The following is a 10,611-nucleotide window of genomic DNA, read 5'->3' on the forward strand; positions in this document are numbered from 1 at the left end:
TACAGCGTAAAAGCGCATCTTGTTGCAGAGTAAACCACCATCACATGAGTTAACAACCAAAGAGGAAGATTTTTGCTGCAGGCAGTCTGTGATAGTTGTCAGCGCCGGCGATTGGCGATTTGCACGAAATTGATGCGACGGTGCAGAAGCGCCGGTGCGCTCGCAGGCACACCGCTCGCAGAGCGGCTCGCAGGCACATATGTTGCCGTCGGATTACATGGATTGCACGGTAACTATAGTAGATAGAAGCGCCGCTAGCTTAGTGCTACTGCGCTAATTCACTGGGCAGGGACTCCAGAACTTTCCTTTGCGTGTCAATCCTCGATCCTGCGAAATAGCCACATACGTAACTTTCGCGTTCTCTTTTATCATAGCCTGGGTGTCAAAGACAGTCACGTGCCATAGTTTCGAGAGAAGAAGAAGAGCACCGGTTCGCAGGAACGCCGTGCCGTTCCTTCAGAGACAAAAATAACGTCGCTGCAATGTCCGGCGCCCCCAAGGTATCGCTTCGTCTTCAACGCCGCAGAAAGCTGTGGGACCGCCGCTTCGCACCGTTCGCCTTAGCCTTGCTCTTCGTGGTAGGCCTGGGCGCGTACGCCTTCCAGCGTTCCAGCATGCGGGCAGCGGCATTGAACAGGCTGGCCAGACTAGGCCGGCACTACCGCGAACCATTCTACGGGCCTCCCACGCAACCGGCGACACCTGGACAGCAACACCGTCGGCCCCTGATGTCGCCAAAAGCAGATACCGCTGCGGATGGTGACGTCGCGAAACGGCGCCTCTGCGTCGAAGGCCTGGCCGCTGCCGACCGCAGCGCTGCCGGCGGTCATCCGCGGCGCCAACGGCGGCAGTGCAACTACACCTCCGACAGCGGCGCTATTTTCGTCGTGCTCGAGAACTTCGTAGAGTGCGACGGATGCCGGGATTACGAAGAGGACAACGTGACGCTGGCGACGCACGCGTCCTACGGGTTCCTGAGACACATCCCGGAGCTCTGTGACCGCTGGCAGGGGCTGCTGTCCGTCGCCGTGTTCGCGCCCGGCAGCGATTTCGATGACGCGCTGTCCACGATTGCCGCCATGCGGCACTGCAGTCGCAACCCGTGCGTGCGGAAAGCAGTGACGTGGCATCTCGTCTACGATGGAGGTATGTTCGTGACTTTGTAATTTACACATAGTAGCTAAACTTAGGGTATGTGCTTTAGGAGAAAATGGACGCTGCGTGTTGCAATTGCGGGAGTACTACAACGTGCTAAGGAGCCGCCGTTCCTCTCTCGCAGAAACAGCACGTTGCACAGGTTCCAGATTTCACTGTTTCACTATATATAATTTTTTTAGCTTTCATCATCATCATGAGCCTGACTACGTCCACTGTTGGGCAAAGACCTGTCCCATATCTCTCCAATTAATCATGTCCTGTGCCAGCTGCGGCCAGTGCCTTATCCCCAACTAACTTTCTGCTCCCCCTGCTGCGCTTGCCTTCTCTTGGAACCTAACTTCCTGCCGCCCCCTGCTACGCTTCCCTTCTTTTGGAATCCACTCCATTGCTTTTAAGGACCATCGGTTATCTTGCCTTCGCGTTACATGCCCTACCCACGCCCATTTCTTCGTCTTGATTTCGACTAGGATGCCATTTACCCGCGTTTGTTCCCTGACCCACTCTGCCCTCTTCCTGTCTCTTAACGTTACATCTCTAATTTTTCTTTCCATAGCTCGTTACTTTTTGTCAGTAAGGCTACTTATGTCTCACCTCTCTTCTAGCTTTTATGCTCTGTTATACGTTTCTTGATAACATATCATTTGCTTCTTGGGGAAGCTTGCCACACTGATACTGCCTTCGTATACCCTGCCTCACATGTTGCGCACTCCGCGATTACGTTCGCAGGGTCCTCATTAGACGTTTTTGGCATACCGGAGACGTACACCGGTTTACCGGACCCATCCTGCGCATGCGCAGCGGTATTGTTGGTGTGAGGGGGAGCCACTGCGCGTGCGCAGGATGGGTCCTGTAAACCGGTATACGTCTCCGCTGGTACGTCTCCGGTATGCTAAAAAACGTCTATTTACCATCTATAGTAGGATACAACTTAAAAAAAAACAGCAGTTGTCAACACTGTGCCCCGGTCCGCGGCATACTGTATTACTCCGCTAGCCAGTCACAATAGTAAACGAAATAACCTTTTAAATGTTTGACTTTATTAAACAAGCCAGGTATAAAAATTCTAGTGCTTATAACTTTTTCTCGTGATTAGCTTCCTGTTTAGGTGACAAAAGAAGGTTTAACAACGGACTACGTTTTTGTCATGGAGGGATTCTGTGCATCGGTCCTAAATGTGGGCGGAGCTTCACTGCAGACTTAAGTTGTATCCGCAGCTGTACGTTAAAAAGCGCAATGTTTGTTTTCGAGCAAGACCATAAACTTCTGCTATTTTTCCGCACACTATTAATGAGTTTATGAGCTTGTTGCAAGTATACTTGCCTCATTTCTTTATTTCCTTTTTAAATATAGGCTAATCTAGACCTCACCATCGGAACGTAGTTATGCCTCCTCTTGCTTACACTATACCATGTGTTTCAGGGTTGCCCGCGACTAACTTTTAAATAGTTTTTTTTTGGTAATGAGGTCTTTTTTTCGGCATAGTAAGTGTTGGCGCACAACAGAAAACTGGCGAATCATGTTAATTAAATTAGATTAGTTCACTTTTCGACTGTTAAAGATAGGCCCCGGGTTGCAATTTGAGATTTGTAGCTACCTGTTAGTAATGACCATATTAGTTCTTTAGAATTCAGAAAACGCAATAATCCTCGCCGCTGTGGCTCAACTAAGCTTGGCCATATCTCGCGCAGTTCGAAAACCGCGCGCCTGCAGTGCGTGCACAGCGATGCCTAGCGACGCCCATCAAACCGCGCCACTCCGTAGCGAACATTCCACGTGGCTGCTCTTTCCACGGCTGGGCTAGAGTTGAGGCGGCGGCGCGAGCGCGTGCTCACCTCGAGACCTGCCGTGCTCTTTCCCGCCCGCGCTGCGGTGCTCACTAAAGCCCCTTGATAATATGATCAAGGGGCTTTAGTGCTCACTGCTCCAGCCGAGGCGGCGCAGAGTAGGTCACGTGGCACGTGCGGCACGGAGTGACGCAGTTTGGTGGACGTGTGTGCGCGGTTTACGAATTGCTCGAGAAATGGCCAAAATTTGTTGAGCCACAGGGGCGAGGGTCTTTTTGAAATTCTAAAAACTGATATGCTAAATAAAACACGTTGATGCATTCTTTTCTTCAAGTTAAACAGTGCTACATATTTAGACGAATACACAGAAAGACATGACAGGACGGGCGCTGACTCCAACTATGGCCAGCTACAAATCTCTGATTTAAACCAGGTGCCTATGTGTAGTAGTTAAAAGGTAACTATGATAATTTAGGTAATCAGTTTACAAGTAAACATGATTCGCCTCTTTCCTGGTGTTCGCAAACCCTGGCAACACTATGCCTCAAAAAGCGTCCCTTTTACGCCAGAAAACCTATTTTTTAAAATTTATGAGGGGCTTCTCTCGAACACCTGGCATACATCCTACACAGCATCAATATGGCCGCTGGTATAGACAACTTTATTTCAGTCTCCCCATTCGAGCTCTCCCAACTACACTCCTTGCTCTTGCGCTTGTGGAAGCAGGTACTCATAATTCTTAGGTCATTCCGTTCCGCAAATTCTATCAGTCTTATCTAGTTATTAGTAAAAACAAGCCGTAGCTGCCTACTCATAATTCTTAGATCATTCCGTTCCGCAAATTCTTATCAGTCTTATCTAGTTATTCGTAAAAACATAAGCCGTAGCTGCCTACTTCCTGATCGCCTGCGTGCTTCTTCTATATACATTCGCACGTTGTACTGCATTCTTTTTAAGTAATTCAGGGCACACTTGGCGTAGAGGCAGGGCACCCGCCTCACTTGTAGGAGGCTGGTGGCTATGATGACGGTGTCGCCACAGTTCTCGGCCGGTTAAAAAAAACGAGTGCCGACGGTATGAAACAAAGTCCGAGCTGCTGTCTGATTCCGCCAAAGAGCGCCGGGAACTGGGCTATGCTAGCCGTTCAGAAGCACGCTAGAAAGGTTCACTGAGTGAACTGCAAAATACTTCCTCACCAAAACTTGGCCATATTGTTTGTCATATCAATCTCGTGGTGCTTAATCCTCGCGGCTGCGAAGCAATTAACCAGGGCGGGAGAATTCATGTTTCCCACTGCAGACAGTATTATATGCTACCTATATATGAGCCACAGCAACACGTGCGGAGTCGTGCAAACGCCCACTGTGAGTAATGAAAGTACTTCCCTCGCAACATTTACCGCTCAGAATTAAGGGTACCGCGATGGTGTTATTGCCGTTAAAGGGCATCCCTCGCGCCCGTGTATTGTTCGGAACATTACACAGTGCCAGTGATTGTACAGTCGTATACTAGCACTGCATAGTTTTTTTAAGGATGTGTACGGTCAGACACCAGCGCATGCTGTAAGCTTATCGCCAGTTTAAATCAGCCGATGGCGCCTCCATCGTTCATTTTTTTCTTTACAAAAACGACTAGACCACACTCTAGACCATACTCTGCAGTACTAGCTCTCGGTTCCTCGGTTGAGGCGAGACCTTTCCGCGATGCAGCCCACACTCCTGCATCACTGGCGACGGGCAGCCCACAACCGTGGGACACACGGGACCTCCGGCGCAGTGACCACTTGTGCTCTTCGCTAACGGAGCCGCAGTTCCATCCTGACACGAGCTTCAAGAGGATGCAGGGCCTTCCGTATCCAGCCAACGTCCTGCGCAACGTGGCCCGTATGCTGGCGCCCACCCGCTACGTCTTGGTTCAGGACGTCCGCCTCTACCCGAGCGCCAACATCGTCCCACGATTCCTGAGCTACGTGGCCGAGCAGCGACGCCTTCGCTCCCTCAGCGATTACCGCGACGTGTTCGTGCTGCCCGTCTTCGAAGCAGCGTCGCTGCTGAAGGAAGGAGCCACAGTCCAGCAGTGGGTTCCTCCGCGCACGATGAGACAGCTCGAGGAGTCGCTCAGGTCCGGTATGGTGGCCCTTCCTCTGAACGACCCGTCGCAAGGCGGCGCGCTATGGTCGCTCTTCTTCCCAGCCGGAAATGCCACCGGTTCGCTTAATGCAAGCTCTACGGATGAAGAGACGCGAGAGCGCCTCGGCGTCTTCGAAACGTTCAAACGGAACAGGACACTGCAGCTGTGGGAGCCCGTGTTCCTGGGAACCAAGGAGGACCCAGCTTACGACGAGCGGTTCCGCTGGGAAGCAGGAGGCGACAGAGTGTCTCAGGTGGGCATGCAGTGAGCGCGTGGAACGTTGGATAAGTACGGCAGACCAGCGATTCGATTCCGTCGAGGCACGCGCATAGCGTATCATCTTCTCAAATACTCTCCAATGAGTGTTCCAGTCATCGTCTTTATTTTAGCACAACACGTTTCTTGATCCGCTAGTGCGAGGTGCCGACTACTTAAATGGCTACTAGCTCTAGTTTGCCGCGTTGTCATACCAACCAGGTCCCGAACGCACGTGCAGAGGCTGCACAGATCTCTGGAGACACACGGATAGGGGCATTAACTCGGCAATCCCGCCACCATCCCGATTCAAAGGGGGTGCAATCATATCCATCCACATTATTTTCACAACGCCTGGCGCGTTGAACACACGAGACTTCTTGCCAACTTCTGTCTTCAGAAGTTCTGAAAACCGTGAATGTCTGAACGCCGCCGATGTCTGTCCCTGTCTTCCGAGAGTGCTTGGCTTGACTGCAGTCGGATAAAAATTAAGAACCAAGCGGCAGGTGCCCCTCAAAGGAAGCCCTCCAGTCATTGGCGTCGACCGATTTTCATAACGCCGCGGTAGGTGCCAATTAAATAAATGATCGTTGGCGAGAGGTTGCTCGGGAAGAGCAGAGCAACCTGGGTCTCACTAGTCGTACTTTTGACAGCACCTGCCATAGCAGGGCAGTGACGCATCGTTAACCGCTGCACCAGTAGTGGTATGAAGACTTCCAGGTATCTTTTTTTTTTAGAATGAAGCTGGAGCAAGCCTTTCTCTGTGGCGCTTGCGTTTTACATGGGACCTTACGAGAACTTTCAGATACTGGACCCTCCACTAGCTCCTTCACGCATTAGACGGCGCTTGTCCGCTGTCTCATCACAGCAGCACTAAAAACCTATCAGTTTGCTTCAGCAGAATGAATATATAGTTTCGTTTCCACACCTGCAGGGATACCTTATGTGCCTCCAGGACTACGTCTTCCACATCGTGGACGGCGCCTTCTTGGTACGCGTGCCTAGAGCAACGGGCGAAACGGACGGCGCCCAGGCTACTATTAGCGGCCCACCGATACAGGGCACGATGAACTTTGATCGATTCAAGATCTCGGTGGCATCCAAATACTCCTCGGCACTCAGAGATCTTTGCTGAAGTGTCCGGCATTGGTCAGCTCAGCGGAGGACTGGAACTGAAGGAGCAAGGACAGCCACAGCGCACGCCACAATAAGTGCGTGTTCAAGGCGTAACTACAAACTGGCATTTTCGAATTAGTTTTATTCTTCTCGAACGAAGTGCATTCTATCAAGCTTGCAATAGTAGTGTTTTTGCTGTACAGAGGCGAGCGCCTTCGTCCAACCCTCTGTATAGCGTGCACCAAAGGCACCGACAAGCATTCCAAATTAAGCATCCGCTTCAATCTTTTACTATGGCTCCGGGCATACAGGTTGAAACAGCTATAAAACTCATCACCCCACGACCACCACCACCACCACAAAAAAAAAAGCGCCAGTAAACATAATGTCGCAATCGAGTGGTTCTTTACGTGTGCGCTATACGATGTCCTGAAAAAAAAATGGAAAGGTCTTAACGTAGTTAAACCGAATAGCACGTGCGAAAGAACTTAGGCAACACCGCCTCAAAGGCAACCGCGCGCAAAATATCGACAGCCCCTATCGCCAGCCGCACGCGGGGAGTGCAGGGAGGGGGTGGTGCCGGTTAGCCACTTCGACGTAGCAGCTGCGCAAGACCTCCACCGCTGGCACTCCATCAAAGGTCAAAGCCCAAAGGAAAAAAAAAAAAACTTGCATGGCCCGTCGCTCAGGCCATGGTTAGCGATTGACAATGGCCTTGCATAGGCCGATCACCGCTTGCCGACACTGGGCCATACTCAACCGCACGACGGCCTAACGATAAATTACATTTATAGAGTGAGTATACTAGAATGGCAGCCGCATGAAATACGTGAAAAATATTCGCGAAGCCTAATTTGCTTTTTCTGCAATTTAGACGTGAAAATGAAAGATCTGCAGCTGACTATAATGGGAGTAGTTGATTGGCCCGGTGCCAACATATTTACGGGCTGTCACGAAGACGAATGCCTAACGAATGCGATACGCAGATCAACCTGTAGAAACACTATACAAACCATAAGAGGCCATGCAGAACCAACATGCTGAGGATACATCCACAGAACGAAGATGGTTTATGGGTACTTGATGTCCCAAAGCGACTCAGGCTATGAGACGCCGTAGTGAAGGGCTCCGGAGATTTTGACCACCTGGGGTTCTTCAACGTGCACCGACATCGCATGTACATAGGCCTCTAGAATCTCGCCTCCATCGAAAGTCAACCGCCGCGGCCGGAATCGAACCCGCGTCTTTTGGGCCGGCAGCAGAGCGCCATAACCACTCAGCCACCGCGGCGGCTACAGAACGAAGAATTGTCACGAGCTAATATACTCCAAATGTAAGACCCTCCTGTTGGATCCAGTGGCTCTTGCGCGTTAAGCATTATTTCATTCCAATGTGATTCTGTGATGACACACGAGAAAAACAAGTGAGCGCACCATGTTGCAGATATTTTCTATTAGAATAACTTAACGCAAACATTATGCAAATGTAATGAGACATTGTCTCAGGCACATGACTTTGTAGCATGCGCGTGCCATGGAGGTCATATTTTAGTATACCGCGAAAAGTTCTGCCTGTTATTACAAATACGATCGAGACATGCAGCGCTTTGACCAGCGGCTGTGCCCTAATTATGCACAATCGTTGCAGAATTTACCAGATGCGGTTGGTCCGCAGCGGCCCGGTGTCGGCCTTTGCCTGCTTGCCTACACATTGGCGGCCAACTATTACCAAGAGTTTGCTAGTGGTCGGTTGTTTGCCTTTTGCCAACCACTAGGGCGACGCAATAGCTGGCCAGAGTTTAGTCGGCCAAGGACATCGGCTACCATCTCAAGACTAGCAACTTGCCAACCATACCTTTGGCAAATTTCTCTTTGGAGGTTGAAGCTTCACACATACCTTGGGTTTTTCACCTTTTCTAGTGGTAGCACTTTCGCGTTCAAAATCCAAGAAAACTGCTTAACTGTACCTGCTTTCCCGTTGCTGCCATTTTATGACTGATGTGCGTGCAAACGTGCCTTGGAGGTCCTGAGTTATTGTACAAGGCCCCCAAGGAAACCAGAGTTCCGCGTTTGTTTTAAACGTGTCGCGGGCGCCTTTATCACTGTAAAAATTGAGAAATAAATTTTCTGGCAGCTGCATTGCCAGAAAATGTTTGTAGTGTTGTGTTTTCCGTTTTCAGCTTTTCTGTTTTTAACAACCCCTTCGTTTTTTTTGTTTTTACCAGACTTTGCGGCTTATTGTTTCTGTTTGACTGTTTTTTTCGTATTTTGTTGTTCTTGTCAATTAAAACATGCATTATGACACCACACGGTTTGTGCAAAATCGTGTTTATGTGAAGAAAACAGCCCAGGGAACTTTGAAAACATGAAGCTTTTTGTAGCGGGATAATTAGCGCAGGAGCTCGTGGTGCCAGGCTGCGCTTGTCCTTGCGGGCTCCTCCTTTGTTCTGGTGGCCAAAATCCACAACTTTGATTACCATAACTATCTAGACCATTTAGGTCAGATAATGAATCCATAACAAATATACTTCAACAATGACAGAAAGTGGTCCAGAGGCACAAAGTCACGGTTATCGTAGGTGGCTCCTTTAATAATGCATGAATCTAACACTGTAGTCGTTTGTAACCGCTATCTTAGGTACCAAGATTAGGTATCAAATAGCGACGTTTATAAATTTGCATGTAACAAGCAACTATTAAAACCCATCTCACTAACTATAGCACCCCAGACTCATTGTTAATTCTTTTGTGCACGCGTCAACAGGTGTCAAATGTGGGGGATATGAAAGTCTACTTGCAAAAACGTGAAGCTGCGGGTCGGCCGCACACTGGTCATAAGCACAACTGGCTTCCCTCAGATTTCAAAAACTGGTTCCCATTCCACAAACAACAGTATGCTTCGATCAAAGCATTTGGTGTGTGCTGACGCCCTGCATTGTCGAGTAGACAACACATGCCTATGACAGCGCTTGCGTCCGTCCTTAGAGCGGCCGAAGGCATGCGGACAGCTAGCAGTGCCACGCACTTTTATGTTACGTACCTTTCATATTGCACGCATCTCTACTACCACAACAACGAGTACATACTTTGATCACACTTAGTGCAGCCTCTCACAGGCTGGGGCGTTTCTAAATAGTGTCGTCACTGAGTGTATGCATTCACACCGCAACAAATATCTCAAAGGTAACGAACATAATGACTAGCATGCACGCGTACACACTGTTCAGTGTCCTGTGACGACGAATTCTGTACGGCAGGATCGCACGTTGTCTACACAGTAACAGTGCCACCTGGCTGAAGTCGTTCATCAAAGTATAGCACATTATCCATACCAAATGGGAAGAATTAGCACCCCTTACCTTCTTTCGCAAACAGTTCGGTCAGTAAAACCATGTAGAAAACGCACGGGATGTGCGTCTACACGACGGCAACAATCGTGAAGACACCAGGACCGCAGCAAAAGAAAGAACCGTACAATATAAAGTGCACATAAATACATGCGGAAAACTGCATGTGCTTGCAGTTTTTGTGTACAAATATACAAACTGAATTATAATGAGTTGAAAGCATTTTTAAAGCTATTTTTCCTTAAGTGGAGGGCCACGTGACTGGTACTTCAGGTTCAGCTGCTGCAAGACCAGAAAATGTATTTTATTCGTGAACGAGTTTCTGTCTTGGGTCGCTAACAGATATATTCTGTGTGGAAACCGAAATTTTCTGTAAAAAGTGTAATTTTACACACCATTTTTTACAGTGTAGTGGCAGACATGATGACGTGACTCCAAAGCACCCAGGAACTGCAGACAAGCCGACACCTTTACACCGTTTGGCACAGCTGCCGAAGTCCACCTTGTTGCTGTTTTCGTGGTTTGCGGTCTTTCTTTTTGCATGAGTGCGCATTTTCGTTGAAAAGTAGGCTATATCAGCGGTTGCAACCAAATCATGATTTGGAACACTCCAAAGTGCATTTAAAAGCAGCCTGAAGCAGCAAAATTGGCATTTTGGAACATTGTGGAGCAGCCGTGCTTCATTACTAGATGTGACTTGCCCATCAAGCTGCCAAACTTGAATTGCCGCATAGATTAAAAACCTTGAAAATTCAAAATAGACTAATTCAAAATCCCAGCCTATCCAGAATCCCAGTTCATTTGAAAATTTTTGTAGGCCCC

At 49.0% G+C, this 10,611-nt stretch overlaps 1 protein-coding gene across 2 annotated transcripts; it reads left to right on the top strand.

Annotated features, from left to right (window-relative positions):
• The first annotated feature begins 211 nt into the window (after positions 1-211).
• Positions 212-10,341, top strand: LOC144121439 (beta-1,4-glucuronyltransferase 1-like). 2 transcript variants are annotated; one of them, XM_077654643.1, is made up of 3 exons: positions 212-1,146; positions 4,652-5,325; positions 10,197-10,341. In XM_077654643.1, exons 1-3 carry the CDS (start codon positions 483-485, stop codon positions 10,332-10,334), a joined length of 1,476 nt encoding a protein of 491 aa, XP_077510769.1. In that variant the 5' UTR covers positions 212-482; the 3' UTR covers positions 10,335-10,341. The 2 variants fall into 2 exon arrangements, with proteins under 2 accessions (XP_077510769.1, XP_077510768.1); XM_077654642.1 differs by lacking the exon at positions 10,197-10,341 and adding an exon at positions 6,262-6,627.
• Positions 10,342-10,611: the final 270 nt, after the last annotated feature.

This window comes from Amblyomma americanum, chromosome 2 (assembly GCF_052857255.1).
Source record: "Amblyomma americanum isolate KBUSLIRL-KWMA chromosome 2, ASM5285725v1, whole genome shotgun sequence".
Lineage (NCBI taxonomy): Eukaryota > Metazoa > Arthropoda > Arachnida > Ixodida > Ixodidae > Amblyomma > Amblyomma americanum.

What these genes read in the sequence shown, in the direction of transcription:
- LOC144121439 (XM_077654642.1), top strand. Translation starts at nt 483, where the DNA reads ATGTCCGGCGCCCCCAAGGTATCGCTTCGTCTTCAACGCCGCAGAAAG. An exon ending in GCATCTCGTCTACGATGGAG is followed by an intron (nt 1,147 to 4,651) that starts GTATGTTCGTGA and finishes TCCGCGATGCAG; the next exon opens with CCCACACTCCTGCATCACTG. An exon ending in GAGGCGACAGAGTGTCTCAG is followed by an intron (nt 5,326 to 6,261) that starts GTGGGCATGCAG and finishes CCACACCTGCAG; the next exon opens with GGATACCTTATGTGCCTCCA.